This window comes from Lepidochelys olivacea, assembly GCF_965140295.1.
Source record: "Lepidochelys olivacea isolate rLepOli2 genome assembly, chromosome: 16".
NCBI lineage: Eukaryota > Metazoa > Chordata > Testudines > Cheloniidae > Lepidochelys > Lepidochelys olivacea.
The window spans coordinates 13,050,632-13,066,172 of NC_140426.1; the positions used below are offsets into that span (position 1 = coordinate 13,050,632).

General features: G+C 44.3%; 1 protein-coding gene across 3 annotated transcripts in view; it reads right to left on the reverse strand.

Annotated features, from left to right (window-relative positions):
• BRINP1 (BMP/retinoic acid inducible neural specific 1) overlaps positions 1-15,541 on the reverse strand; it is a 94,279-nt gene that overhangs the window by 17,838 nt on the left and 60,900 nt on the right. For 2 of the 3 annotated variants that reach the window (XM_084650058.1, XM_084650059.1), the window contains 2 exons: positions 8,767-8,936; positions 7,259-7,364 (listed from right to left, as the gene is read on the reverse strand). The exons of the other annotated variant lie outside the window; for it this stretch is intronic. In XM_084650058.1, the coding sequence (XP_084506184.1) occupies positions 7,259-7,364; positions 8,767-8,936 (276 nt within the window). The remainder of the gene's footprint in view (positions 1-7,258; positions 7,365-8,766; positions 8,937-15,541) is intronic. 3 annotated transcript variants of the gene reach the window in all.

The following is a 15,541-nucleotide window of genomic DNA, read 5'->3' on the forward strand; positions in this document are numbered from 1 at the left end:
ACACGTTTAAATGGTTGGCTGGCTCATGCACTCAGATGCATGCATTTCCAAAACGCGGACTTGGACACAAGAAATACAGCTCTGCAGCTTAAAAATTCCACCCATCCTGCTGAAGGTGTTTGCCTTTCTACGGGAACTCCCTGCAATGCACAAAGATTATCCTCCAGGCTAGGAAATCCCGGATAGGGGAGGTTGAATGTTAAGGTTGTAGGAATATAATCACACACCCCTACACTCCTGTTCACATGCACACGTAAACACGCAGAGGTGCACTCAGACCAGAGACAGGTATGCACACCTGTGCTTTCTCACCCACCAGGCTTCTGGGAGACTGCACACCTTAGATGGTAACCCATTGGTCAGGATCAATCACAGGCCGAATGTCTGACACACGGAAGTGCAAAGGCCCTCTTTAAAATCTGGAGGGAGCAGAGAGAGGATATGGGAGCTGGTGTGGGAAGGGACCTGAATTCATCTGGAAGGGGTTCCTGGAGAGGTGTTTTGGCCTTGGCCTGGACATATCTAAAAAGCATATTGCAACAATGCAGGCACCTTCACAGAGCCCCGCAATTAGAGCCGAGTGACAAAAATGTTGATGGAACAGTTTTCTCTTGAAAAATGCAGTTTTGCTGGGATCCAAATGTGTTGTGGGAAATGTGTGGATGGGGAGAAAATGTAAATGAATTGTTTTGACTTTCTCATTTCATTAAGGTGATGCTGAAATGTTTCATTTCAACTTTCTCATTTCAACTCCTTTTGTCTTGACTTTTCCCCTATATTAAATATTTGAATAGCTATGATACACAAATATAATATAATAGTGTTTTGGGTTACTGTGCTGATGTTATCAAAAGGAAACATGGTTCCCATATTGAAGTGAAAAGATTTGACGCTATCAAAGAAAAGCATTTTGATATTTCCAAAATGAATGGTCTGGGGAACTTTTTGTTTTGCTGGAAATTTAGAAATTCTGGATCCGTTTCGGAATGAAAACCAATTTTGAAATGTCAGAATTTCCCACAGAATGGAAATTCCATTTTCTGGCCAGTTCTGCTTGCAATCTCCAGCATTGCCACACAGAGCCAAACACCTCCAGCAGACAATTCCTTTCCAATCGGTAACAGAATCAGCCAGTGCTCAACCCCTTACAGCCTGCAAGGAAGCTGGGCAAGAATGCGTAGAGCCCGCCAAAGAGATAAGAATGCGGACACACATGAATGCATACATTCTGACACCCATCCACGCACACACATGCTCTTTCATCAGTGAATGCTTCTACTCATTCCAGGTAGGATCAGGCCTAGACTCAGACACTCTGATGTTTGAGGACATTTAGATCCAGTTCTAAATCTTGCAGCTGACCCTTATATCTTGTAAAGGGCCTAACCAAAGCCTTCCTATGACCTTTGAGGCATGTTGGCTCTGGATCTGAACATTACATCTTGGGCCTATGACTGCCAGGGGCTCGGGCACTTCCTTGAGAATGGGACGCTCTCACGTGGAGGCTTCAGTCAAGGTCTGGCTGCAGCCAGCTGGTTGGGAATCAGAAATCCTCTCTGTCATGAAGACACTGTTCTTTCATTGAACTGGCCTCCGAGCAGAGCGACATGATGGCAGGAACACAGATTTCTGTCAGCGGCTCATGCTTGGCTGCTAATCAGATCAGAGTAGACTAAGTCACGATTCATTACCTGCAGCCCTGTGACTAATTCTTAGTGAGCTCTCACAAAGCAGCTGGAGAGGAGAGAAAAGAACCTAAATAATTATTCAGCAAACCGCCCTCCAGATTGGGTGGATAACATTAAGGTGTAGCTTTAAAGGTCACTTTGCTTTATTAAAAGGAGACCATTCCTCCCTGCCCTTGAGCCTTTCCCTTAGCTCTGGGTTGGCCGGTGTTGGGTTTGCCCTGTGTTGTAGCATGTAAACTGTGTGTGCTGGTTAGCTTGTTATTCTCACCATGAGTCTTCTCGGCGCCAGTTCACACAGCTGAGACACATCCCAGGAGCGAGCACTTGTCTGTCCTTCCATTGCAACCAGTACCTTCCTCCTTCCCTGTCTGGACTCTCAACCTTTCCTCTTCTCTTTCTGTCAGCCTTCTCCTGTCCTCTCCCTCTCAACCACTACCCTCTTCTCTCCTTCGTTCCCCTTCCCTCTGTTCCTCCCTTTCCGTTTGGACCATCACAGTCTCCCCCAACCATCTCCCCCTTTTCCTCCCCTCCCCCATCTCTCTTTCTAGGGATTATGGGAGTCTGAGTGAGACTGTATTCAGTATTCATAGATACTAAGGCCAGAAGGGATCACTGTGATCGTCTAGTGTGACCTCCTGCATAACACAGGCCAGAGAACTTCCCCCAAATAAGTCCTAGGGCAGATCTGTTCGAATCTGGATTTAAAAATTGTAAGTGATGGAGAATCCACCATGACCTTTGGTAAATTGTTTCAATGATTAATTACGCTCACCATTAAAAATGTACATTTTAATCCCAGTCTGAATTTGTCTAGCTTCCACTTCCAGCCTTTGGATCATGCTGTACCTTTCTCTGCTAGATTGAATAAATATTTTTCCCATGTAGGTAGTTATAGACTGTAATCAAGTCACCCCTTAACATTCTCTTTGTTAAGCTAAATAGGTTGAGCTCCTTGAGTCTATCATTATAAGGCCCGTTTTCTAATCCTTTAATAATTCTTGTGGCTCTTCAACCCTCTCCAATTTATCAACACCCTTCTTGAATTGTGGCACCAGAACTGGACACAGTATTCCAGCAGTGGTCACACCAATGCCGAATGCAGAGGTAAAATAACCTCTCAACTCCTATGCAAGATTCCCCTGTTTATGCATCCCAGGATTGCATTAGCTCTGTTGGCCACAGCATCAAATTGAGAGCTCATTTTCAGCTGACTATCCACCTCGACTCCCAAATCTTTCTTTTCAGAGTCACTGCTTCACAAGATAGAGTCCCCCATTCTGTAAGCATGGCCTACATTCTTTGTTCCTAGATGTATACATTTACATTTAGCCATATACAAATGCACATTGCTTGCATCGAGTTTACCAAGTGATCCAGATCTCTTTGTGTCAGTGACTTGTCCTCTTCATTATTTACCATTCCCCCAATTTTTGTGTCATCTGAAAGCTTTATGAGTGATGATTTTATGGTCTCTTCCAGGTCATTGGTAAAAAATATGAAATACCATAGGGCCAAGAACGCAGGATCTCACTGGAAACAGAGCCACTCAATTATGATTGCCTGTTTACAGTTACATTTTGAGACCTATCAGTTAGCCAGTTTTTGATCCATTTAATGTGCACCATGTTAATTTTATATTTCTCTAATTCTTCAATCGAAAAGTCATGCAGTACCAAGTCAAGCACCTTACAAAAGCCTAAGTATATTACATCAACACTATTACCTTTATCAACCAAACGTGTAATCTCATCAAACAAATATATCAAGTTAATTTGACAGGATCTATTTTCCATTAGCCCGTGTTGATTTGCATTAATTACATTGCCCTCCTTTTAATTCTTTACGAATTGAGTCCCATATCAGCCACTCCGTTATCTTGCCAGAGAGCAATGTCAGGCTGACAGGCCTATAATTACCTGGGTCATCCTGTTTACCCTTTTAAAAAATTGGCACAACATATCTTTCTTCCAGTCTTCTGGAACTTCCCCAGTACTCCAAGATGTATTAAAAATCAACATTATCAGTTCAGAGAGTTCTTCAGCCAGCTCTTCTAAAACTCTTGAATCCAAGTTCTCTGGACCTGGGTATGTCTACACTACCCGCCAGATTGGCGGGCAGCAATCAATCCAGCGGGGATCGATTTATCGTGTCTAGACTAGACACGATAAATCGACCCCTGAGCACTCTCCCATCAACTCCTGTACTCCACCGCTGCGAGAGGTGCAGGCGGAGTTGATGGGGGAGCGACAGCAGTCGACTCACCATGGTGAAGACACCACGGTAAGTCGATCTAAGTATGTCGACTTCAGCTACATTATTCACGTAGCTGAAGTTGCATAACTTAGATCTATCCCCCCCACCGTGTAGACCAGGGCCCATTTTAGTAGCTTCTGTTTAACCTCCTCTCGAGCTACTAGTGGAATGGAAAGCATGTTGTCATCCCCGTATGATGAGACTACATCAGCTGGTTTTCCCCAAATACAGAATAGAAATATTTATTGAACACTTCTTATTTTTCTGCATTATTACTGATAATTCTACCATCTACATCTAGTAATGGACCAACTGCATTGTTAGGGTTCATTTTGTTCCTAAAACTTTTTTTAAAATGCTTTTTTACTGGAAGTGTGCAGAGACTGTTCAGGGCAACAAAACACTACAAAGCTCGCATCTTTCCAGGTGCCCCCCACTTCCATTGTTTCTCTCTGCTCTTTGGCTTTCTCTTTTTAGCTTCCACGGTGCTGCACAACCTTGGCTTTCTGAATAGCAGTGACTACCGGGATGGTCAGAAAGGGTGCAGTTTTCTGAGTTTCTCAGCCAGACAAACTCCCACCATCCCCATTCTTTTTTGCCAGAGACTGATTCAGATCCTGATAATCATGGGGACTGACTGAAGGAGTGGGAAGGGGAAACTTTCTTTCTATCTCTTCCCCCTTCCCTCTCACACACTGTGTCCTCCTTCTCTCTTTCCCTTTGATTTTTATTCTCTCTCTCTCTTACTCTTTCTTCATTCACTCTCTCCCCCCTCCCATTGAGTCAGCTCCATGAAAGCAATGGTGAAGTTCCCATTTCCAAATTCTCTTTCATTGACATTCTGTTTCTGTCTTTATTTCCCCTGGTTGCATTGTCCCTTCAAACCCCACTTGGAAGCTCTCCTCCCATCATAGCTAACCCTAATTCTGATCAAGTGAAAAGCAAAAATCAGAATTTCTGACATACAGGAAATTATGGTATTCCTTTTTCTTTTGGCCCAAACAGGGACAAACATTTGAAATGTTAATTTTTTTATCGAATATAAAGTTCCCAATAACTATGAATTGGAAATGTCAAAATGAGATATTTCTTTCTATTTTCCACTGGGAAAATAAAAAAAATGTCAACAACAAGATTCTGTGGAAACTTCATTTTCCATAAAAAAAAAATCAACAAGAACGAAATGCTTTGTTGGAAAATTCTTGGCCAGCTCTAATAGCAATGCAAGACTTCCCTCTTTCCCTTCCCTTGGTTGGTCATACATATCCTAATCCATCATAATTTATTGTACAGCAGAGATATCTGCTAAAGGTATACAAATCTGAAGATTGGACACATTATCGTGAAATCAGAGTAATTGGTCAAATCTAAGACCTTACTATAAATCTAGAGAAAATCACTTACAAAAATCTAGGATAACCCCTTCCCTGGTATTTTCAAAAGGGCCAGAGGACAATATGCCCCCATTGGTTTTCAGCCAATGTCTTTGAAAATCCCACCCTTAATTATTGGATGACTTTAAGCCTTATTGTTCATTGGGGCCTGATCCCAAGTTCTTTGTAGTCAATGGGAGCCTTTCCATTCTTCCAGTCTTTGGATCAGGTCCTTAGATTGATCTATCTATCTATCTATCTATCTATCTATCTATCTATCTATCTATCTATGGGTTTTGATTAGTGATCATCCCTATAGTATATATACGAAGCCCCACATTATATATTACTATCTATATAAGTTACGGGAAGGTACATTTCAGTGATCACCAATACATTTAAAGCAACATGGCTATTATTTTTAAAGAAAACATTTTTTAAAAAATCCACAATATGACTTAGTAAATTAAGCCTAATTTCTGTGAAACATCCTATGTTTCACTAAAATTAAAATAACGCTTGCCAATTTCTACTGAAAACAAAACCATAATATAGCCTGTTCTTCTGCAAAATTTAAATTTAAATCTATATAAAAATTGGACAAAGTGAACTGTTAAAATTCATATTTCCTATTTTGTTAAACATTGAGTATAATGACAAAAAGTTCATGCACAATACATTTTCTGCTCCATTGAGGTCAATTGAAAGACTCCTGTTGACTTCACTGGAATCAGGACTGGTCATTTAATTAATTAATGTACTTGGCCCATGACCTCTAGCTCCAAAATACAGGTGTCTATCACTTGTCTATCAAAGGATTAGCTATACTAGGTAGTAACTGTGGCTGACTCACACACCTCTGATCAGCCACCAGAGAGGGACAAAGGGACATTTGGCCAGTATGTTACTTAAATATCAGTGGCTATGTTGGTATTTCTTTACATTGATGTATATACAACAGTAAAAAAGCACCGTGGCCATTTATTCTCTGGTGCCTTTGGCTTTGTTTTAGAACACAGTCAATATGAATAACAAACCCAGCAGCATAGATTCACCTCTGTACTCAAGACACTAACCAAAAAGTTAATCTCAGTAGGCCTAATATTCCATCCTCATTCAGTCCTCTCACCTTTCCCAAGCCCCCTTACCCCCACTACCACCAAAAAGAAGTAGCTGAGCCTCACAGCTTGTTCTGAATGCCAACAGACTCAGACTACTTCAGACAAGTGGAGAGAGTTGCAAGGCCAAGTTTAGATAGGTTAAAACCTTAAAATCTGTCTGGAAACCAGTAGGCAGCCAATACAAATCACAGAGCACAGGTGTAATGATATAGGGACCAATCCAAAGACCAGCGAAGTCAGCAGAAAAACTCCCATTGACTTCAGAGGGCTTTGAGTCAGGTCCATAGCCCTGCTATAAATCTCTCTCTCTCTTTTAGTCCTTCTCTCTTTCTCCTTCTCCCTGTTTCAACCATTGTTACTCTTTACTATTCGAACTGCAGTAGCATGCATAGGACTCAGGGCCAAAATGGCAAAAGCTTTTAGGCACCTAAAGATGCATCTAGGCACCTAGTAGGATTTACCAAAGCACCTGAGCAGATTAGGTGTCTAACTCCCATTGGAAGCCAATGGGATTCAGACACTTACATTATTTAGGCACTTTTGGAAATTCCACTATGTTCCTAGACACATCTTTAGGCACCTGAATGCCTTTGCAGTTCTGGCCCTCAGTCAGGATCTGGGTCCCGCTGTGCTAGGCGCTGTATATATACATAGGAAGACACTGTCCCTGCTCGAAGGAGCTTACTGTCTAACTGAAGACAAGGCAAGTGAGTGTAACAAACACTAGGAGAGGAAGAAGAAGGAGGAGGAGGTATGAGCTTTAATTTTCTCTTATCATGGCTCCCCCCCGCCCCTCACATTCACTCTTTCTTCTGTTTCCTACCTTGCAGGTGGAGTTTGCTCTCAGTGCTTTGCAGAAGGACAGAACTCACAGAGTCCAGATTGTCGTAGCTGTTACAGCCCAGGGGGCCAGTCCGAGTTTCTGTTACCTAGAGCCGGATGCCAGAAAAAGGAAACATGCCATTTGTTTGCAGCATTTCCAGGACGGTCCAGCCCCTGACATCTCCACTGATTGACGGACACCCTCACCCACCCCACCCTTACCAAGATACAACCTACATGATGTGGGTGAAAGCCAAATATCCCCAGTGGACAGACAGGGCCAGGTTAGAAACGCAAACTTGAAAAAAGAGCCACCTTCCAGACTCTGTCCAGGTGCAAACTGTCCCATGTTTTATGTTATTGCATCTGAATCTGGGCCTGGTGAAGGGAGGCCTGCAGGTTGATCCATGGGGGATCTCTGTTGTCTTAGACCAAAAGCCAGGAGAGGAATTATCCCGTTGTCTCTCCATGGCAATCTAGAGCACATGGATTGAGAACCAGATAGGGTGAGTGATGTCGAGCCCCTCACCACACAAGCACGTACTATGGATAAACAGAGAGACAGAAAATCCTCCTGCTGCTTGTAGCATAGCTGTTGTTATTGTTGGTGTCTATCTGCAGAGGAGACCTGTCCTTTCTGAATTCACAAAGAGTGGTTATCTGCTGTCAGGGCTTCAATATCTCAATCCAGTTTCCCATCCTTGAGGGAATAGGCAGGGCCAGGAGACACCACAGAACAATAACACAAGCCGGAGCCTTTCAGCAGTGGCTGAGAGTGATGGCTTCATCCCGCCTGCCTTCCTTGCAGCACGTTCCCTGACAATGGAATCCCTCCCCAGTGGAGGCTGAGTGCTTTCAAAGGAGAAGGCTGTTGTTTGTGGATCCGTTTTCCTTTCCTTTGTATTCTCCTCCCAGTAGCTTCCCCCACTCCCCCTCCAGCACTCTATCTCTGTCCATTTCATTCTGGAAGCCTTTGTAAAGCCTCATTGTAGGCTTTTCTCATTCCCTTGTAGTCAATTCACCTGAGAGCTGTTCAATAGAGACTGTACTGATACCTGCGGTGGAAGACATACAAGGGTGGCATGATGCTGTCTAATATTCCTGCCACTACAGAACTGCTTGCCCATTTCCATTGTTGTTGCTGACCTGCCATGGCCATGCCCTCCCCAATATCACTGCTACACTGCAAGGACCATGATCTCCTTAACATCAATGCCACACTGGGTGTCCCCTTCCCAAAATCACCTTCATGCCGGAATGGTCTGTGCCTACGTGAAATGAGGGACACAAGAGAATTACTTTTCCCATCTAACATCAGTAGCACAGTGCAATAACTTGCCTTTTCTTGTGAAGAATGCCACATTGCAATTGCTGGTGCCTACCCAGCAATGAAACCAATTATACCCTATTAAAGGCCGAGCCCTGACTAGCATCCCTCTTGCATCGGGATGGCTGTCATTCCCCGCTCCAGTTCTCTCCCTGGAATCTCCATAGCAGCAGAAGCAATACCTTGATTGCTCCGGTAGAGATCTGGATCTCATGGAGTCTCCTCATGGTGCCATCACGGTCTACAAAGTAGGAGGAAGCAAGCTGGTGCAGTGCCTCAACGCTTTGGGTAGCGTTTCCTGACTTCCTGTCAAGTCGGCTTTTGTCCATGTACATGGTCAAGGCCTCCTCCCCTGCAGTGAAGGGAAACAGATTGCTACATTGGAAGGTTTGCTGCTACCCCACAGGGCAATGTGCAGAGGTACCTATGGTATCACATGCTGAACCTGTACCATGCAAACTCTGAGATCTCTGCACCCCTGGCGATGCCCTTGTGCAACAAAGCCAGTCCCATTCTTCTGTGCAATGGGCCAGATTCAAAATCTGGGTACAGCGCCATTGAGGCCAATGGTCCAAATCCCCAGCTGCTGTAAATTGGAATAACTTCACTAAAGTCAATGCTGATTTACACCAATGGAGAAACTAGCCCATTATATAGAACAATAACAACAACAAGGCCTGTCATTGTGGGGATACATTTGGAGTGATTTGCATAGGGCCAATATTTAGACTTCGTGGAAGAAGATGCAAATCTCATGGAAGTCTATTATCTTAATTCAATGGCATAAAGGATAGTTTAAGTTACATTTAGCTCACGAGTGAATGGGTCTGTGCTGAAAGGGTAAATGAGTGTCATTTGTAACGATCTGGCATCCAGTGACTATGCAAGATGAGTGGTTGAGAAGTATGGGAAGTAGGAGGGATGAGATGACAAGCAGAAAAAAAGCAAAGAGAAGTAGCATAAATGACGACTCTGCTCTTCCTGCAGTCCTGGAGAGCACAGGTGAAGCATGCTGTGTGGGTACAAGAGCAAGGGAAAAGGTACTGAACAGGACAAAGGAGTGTGGGTAAATCAGGCTCGGTATTAATGAGAGCACTGTTGCCCTGGCAATGACAGAGAATCAGGAAGTACAGAAGTTAGAGTCCCAAGAGGCAACAAACATTAATGAACAATAGCAACATTCTCAATGAAAAGAAAAGAAAGATGAAGAACAAAGTTTATAACCACAGTTTACTTTAAAAAAAAATCTATTCATGATGATATCTGAGCCGGAATACAATCTAGCTGACTCTGTCTGAGCTCTGCAAGGCTGAAAGGAGTGACAGGCAAAACCAACATATTTTCCTCACTAAGGTCAGGAAATCTGATTTTGAATGTACACGCGGAGCAGAAGGGGCCATTTTTATGTAGTTAGCTTTGAGAGAAGAATCAAAGTTTAATTAGGGTGGAAGTAAGTAGCACCTACTGTAATCCAACCTGTGTATCCAACAGATGAACTGATATTTATGCTGCTGCTGATCATTGTAATAATAGGGTTGTATGAAAAAAAAAATGCATCACCGCTGTTTTGATGGATAACTATTTTACTTTAGGGACATTTGATTTTTTAGAGGAAAAAACTGATTTTTTCTGTGGGAACCAGACACTTTCTGTGACAAACTTTGATTTGACATCAAAAAGGTATATGAAATGTGTCTCCAAATTTTTCATTTAAAAACCAGAGTCCAGAATATTTTGATTTAGCAATACTACTGCGGTGCCTAACGGGAATTGTAATTCAGTTTCCTCATGTCCTTATTCTCTATGGGCTAGACTCACTAGCTGACCCACATATCCCAGGATGCACCATGGCCAGGGGTCTCCCATGACACACCCCTGTCCCCTCACCAGGAGAGGAGACTGTGGTGCATCATGGCAAACAGTCTGACCAGGGAACCCAACCTAAGCGACAGAGAATGGGAGCTTCCAGCATCCAACTACAACTCCCATGAGGCAAGCTGTGGCATTTTCAAATGAAAATATTTTGATTTTTTTTGCCAGGAAGTCAAAATTTTCGATGGAAAGTTCTGACCAAAAACATTGTTTTCCTCAAAATTTTCCATGGGGGAAAACTCCCAGATTCTGACCAGCTCTAAATAATAACAACAATAATAATCAATAATTAACGTGTTGACAGCGATACCTAGAGGCCCGAGCTGGGGATCGAGGCTTCACCGTGTTAGACCTTGTACACACACACAAAACGGAGAAGATGTTTCCTGCCCCAAAGGGTTTACAATCTAAGCATATGATGGGAGACAACAGGTGGATACAACAAACAGACGGGGGAAACACAAGGTAATGAGATGAATATGATAAGCATGTTAAGCAGCGGTCACAGCACACCAGCTGCTTAGCTGCTGTCAAATGTTTTGCTGGCTTTACAACACATATGAGTTTTTAGGAGAGCTTTGAAGGAAGATAAAGTAGTGACTTTGTGGATTTTTACAGGGAGTTCCTCTGTATGAGGGGGGAAGCTTGGGAGGAAATGCAAAGGTGCTTGTGGGAAAATGTGATTAATAGGCAATAAAGGCTGTAGCTTGGGCCAAATGTATCCTTGATGCAACTCCGCTGAACTCAGTGGAGTTGCACCAGAGATCAATGCGATCTTCTGTGTCCATTTCAGACTAGATTACTATACATAGTAATGGGGGCTCTGGACGGTACCGCCTAGATGGCAGTTAGACACCCAGCTCCTATTGAGTTCCAGTGGGATTTGGGAACTCCCTTGTGTTCTTTAGCAAAGCCCGCACCTTGTTTTTTTGCTTCCCATGCAGAAAGATCATGGCCTATGTCAGCCCCTGGTTCAACAATCACTGGTGGAATGCTTAGCTGGGACAACGCTTTGAATGGGGGCTGCTCTTGTACATGTACTCGGGGCAGGTCTACACTCTGAACTTACCCCGGTATAACTACAACCATCAGGAGGGTGAAAAATCCCCCCCCTCCCCAGCCCCCGAGCGATGTAGTTCTATCAGCCTAACCCCCGGTGTAACAGGGCTATGGTGATGGGAGGGCTTCTCCCCGCGACATCGCCACCATCTGTCGTGGAGGTGGATTCACCACAGGGCCGGGAGAAGCTCTCCTGTCAGCGTAATACGTCTTCCCGGAAGCGCTACCGTGGGAGAGCCGCACCAGCGTTCTAAGTGTAGACGTGCCCTGGCACCGCTGTCGTCGAGGTAGGGTGAATGTAGACGTCCGTGTAGCTCCAGAAGGGTGGGGCGTGGCACTGGAGGCACAACCAAGCCATGCTGAGTGTATATCCGCTGGTCGGAGGCAGATGTGTACTCGACACGGCTCAGCCTTGCCTCTGCTACCGCTACCATGCTACGATGGCTACCCGGCGGTCTGTGGTCACGCTACCACTCATGAGGCAGCACAAATATGTGTACACGAGTGGGGGACTCACACTGCTCACGTGTCGTGTAGACGCAGGCCATAGAGATCAGGCAGAAAGCAAAAAGTCCTGGTTAAATCCCCACCCGTTAAAGCTACTGGACAGTAACCAAAGCTGCTAGAATGTTAAATACTGAGCCAAAAATGGCATCTACATTGACAGAGCTGAGGGGTAGGAACAAGGGTCCCAGACCTGCATGTAAGGAGGCTATATGAAGCTAGCACCTAGACAGTAGTTGGAGAACCCAAAGCTTTTACGGCACCTGGAGATCTGTGTTCTAGTTCCAAAGAAGTTGTCATTTGCCCCTCCGAAGTGTTTCAGTCTCACCACGGGGAGGATGAGGGGAAAAAAGAAAACCCTCTATGTGCTTCATTCAGTGCACATCCGGGGAGACAAGCAGCGTTCCTGAGACGTGAAGTACGATGGCAGGAGAGGGCAGGGAGAGACCGCTGCTTGAAACCCACGCTGCGTGCATGGGCCTAAGACTGGGAAAAGCACAACATCCCGACGGAAAGAGAGCCAGCGAAAGCAGCCCATAGATCAAGAGGGGTTAATAGACTTTTGCTGCATTATTAAGTCTTAATTTCTCGTTTATTAAGCGGATGCTATGTTCAAAGTTGTCTTCCCTTCAGGGCTTTCCCTGCAAATTAGCTCTCGGCTCTGTGTACTCCATCCCTGAGTGTGTATGCCCTAGAAATGACCCTGCACCAATCCCTTTGTCAGAACTAAACTGGAGCAGGGCTGGCTCTCTATCAGGCTCCAGGGGAAACAAGCTGCTCTGCAACAGAAAGGCATCAGAAAGCCTCCTCTTGTGGAAGGTGTCTCCACAGCAACAGTGGTGGATGCAGGATGGCCTGCTCCATCTCTTAGACCTCCCTGAGCCCAGCTGCTACGCAAAACAGCTGCTACGCAAAAAGGGAGTCGTGCACATTTGTCTCTCGTTCTTTAGCTGGTTAAATGTCAGGCTGAGATTTGAATTAATAAAAAGCACAATTCTCTGGGTAGCTGCTTTTTTATGTGGTCCGAGGTCTTTAGAGAGTTAGGGGAAAAGCAACTCCTAAGTGACGATCGATTGGATGTCACAGGGATCTGGACGAGCCTGCAAAATCTGAGCGGAACCTGTCCCACTCCATGCACCATGCAGCGGGGCTAAAGCTGCTTTAGCTTCATCACGATCTCTGTCAAGATGAATCCTTCATTCCTCTTGCCCTGCCTGCCCCACCCCCACTGTTCTGGGCTGATGGACCACTTCGCACTTCTGTCCAACACCAGCTCTCCTTACAAGCCTCTGGATATTTAAAAATGTCGTGTTGTAAAAACAGGAGATGGAACAAGCCACTGTGAATAATTCACAACCTCACCCGGGTGAAATTAAAAATATATTTCACCGTTGAAGGTCTTTGCTATTTGGAATTTCCAGGGATGTGGAAGAGAAAAAGGCTGCCAATGGGAAGAAAAATAAAACCACAAATAAAACTCCAGGTTTCAGAGTAGCAGCCGTGTTAGTCTGTGTTCGCAAAAAGGAAAGGAGGACTTGTGGCACCTTAGAGACGAACCCATTAATTTGTTAGTCTCTAAGGTGCCACAAGTCCTCCTGTTCTTTTTGCAAATAAAACTCCATTCGCCTCAATGGTTTCTTCCTTCACTGCCTTGCACTGTGTAAAATATGATTCCAAGGAGACATTTCCTCAAAAGAAATGAGTTCTCTCTGTACAGAGTTCTTTTAGGCCCTGCTTCAACCCATCATCCCTATCCAGCAAATCACTTAAGCACGTGCTTTGCTGTATTGGAACATTTCATGTGGTTTGGGGGAGGGAGGCAGGTGGAATTTGATTGGATGCATTGAACAGGCAGTTTTGGACTAAGGATTCTTTTAGGTCTGCATTCAATAATGGCTCGGACTTCATGACTTCAATGGACCTACACCAGTTTACCCCATCTGAGGATCTGGCACCTAAGTTGTGCATGAAAAATATGCAGGCAGGCATGCGAATCGATCTAATCTTGTCTACAGAGCTGCTCATTTACAGCGTGTTTAAAGAGCTTTCCGTAGCCCCCAGAGGAACAAGAGCCAGAAACCCTCGGAATTTCACTAAGGGTTTCGCTATTGGCAATCTGTTTTATATGGAAGGTGCTCAGAGAATATGGTGATGAACAGCGTCACAAAACTTTAAGATAAGATACCTTCTTTGTCACTGCAGTATTCTCAGTGCAGCTACAGATACATGCCATACATGCTATTTAACTCGGTGTGCAAAACGGACAACAGCTACAGGTGATAAATAGACAAACAGAAGCAAAAAAAATGCCCGTAAGAAATTTACTTCCGTTTTTCATTTTCTAAATGTTTGACATTTTCTACCCAGCTCCAGTAACCGGGCATGCAAATTGGTGACTGCGCCTGCAAGTTCTCCATCTTATTGATCTACTGGCATATGTTGCCCATACCAAGACCTGTCTGCAGTCCCTGGGTATATATTTGCATTGAATTTAATTATCATTCTTTTTTTCTTAAATGTGGCCCATATTTTTCCTTTAACTGTTGCATCCAGTTCAGGCCTCTCTGTCTGTGTTCCCCATCAGTGTCTCCATCATAGAATCATAGAATATCAGGGTTGGAAGGGACCTCAGGAGGTCATCTAGTCCAACCCCCTGCTCAAAGCAGGACCAATCCCCAACTAAATCATCCCATCCAGGGCTTTGCCAAGCCTGACCTTAAAAATATCATCCCTGCCTAATGCCTTGGTATGCCACTTCAAAGAGCACTCTAAGATTTTTCCAAGTCCAGTGAGTTCCTCCTGTGGGAGAAGATTGTTTTCCTTCTGTATTCAGTTTGTTTCAGAGAAAGAGAGAGCATCTGGTTTCAAGAAACAAGGCAGGGTGTGAAGGTTAGGCGGGAATGATATTATAGACACTATATCAGCCAGGCTGCTATTCTGTCCATTCCAAGAGAGAAAATCACCCAGGCAGAATATCCAATTCACATGGTTCTTTCAAATGCTGCCTGTGCACTTATTTGGAGTTTGGCTTTACCATATTTACCCTGGAATGATTATCATCACACAGGCATCAGACACACATGCCCATAGGCACCCTCTCAAACCTGCAGCATATCCACATTATCTTAAAACTCACATACTCAGATATTGGTATTTGCATCCTCATAGAGCCATACTGTGATTCTCTCACACATAGAAGTACCTAACGCCACACGGAGTACTCTGTCCTCTTAAAAGTAGTCAGACATAGGGCTCAGTTCACCCACATGGTGTGGCACTGCCTTTTAAGATCTTGGGAGGTCTGAAATACATGAGGACCTAGGAAATAGGAGATACTGGTAGAAAGAAAGTGGTCCTAGAAGTAAGTCGTATTTTGGGAGGAAATCCTGTTTGTTTCTTTAAGGGCTTGTGATCAGGAGCTTTGCAGGGTGGATGTAGCCAGGCTCCTCTTGCTCCCAGCCAATTGGGATGAGCTTTAGGAAGGGGATCAGCATATATGTTGCCTTCTCCTTCATAGTATGG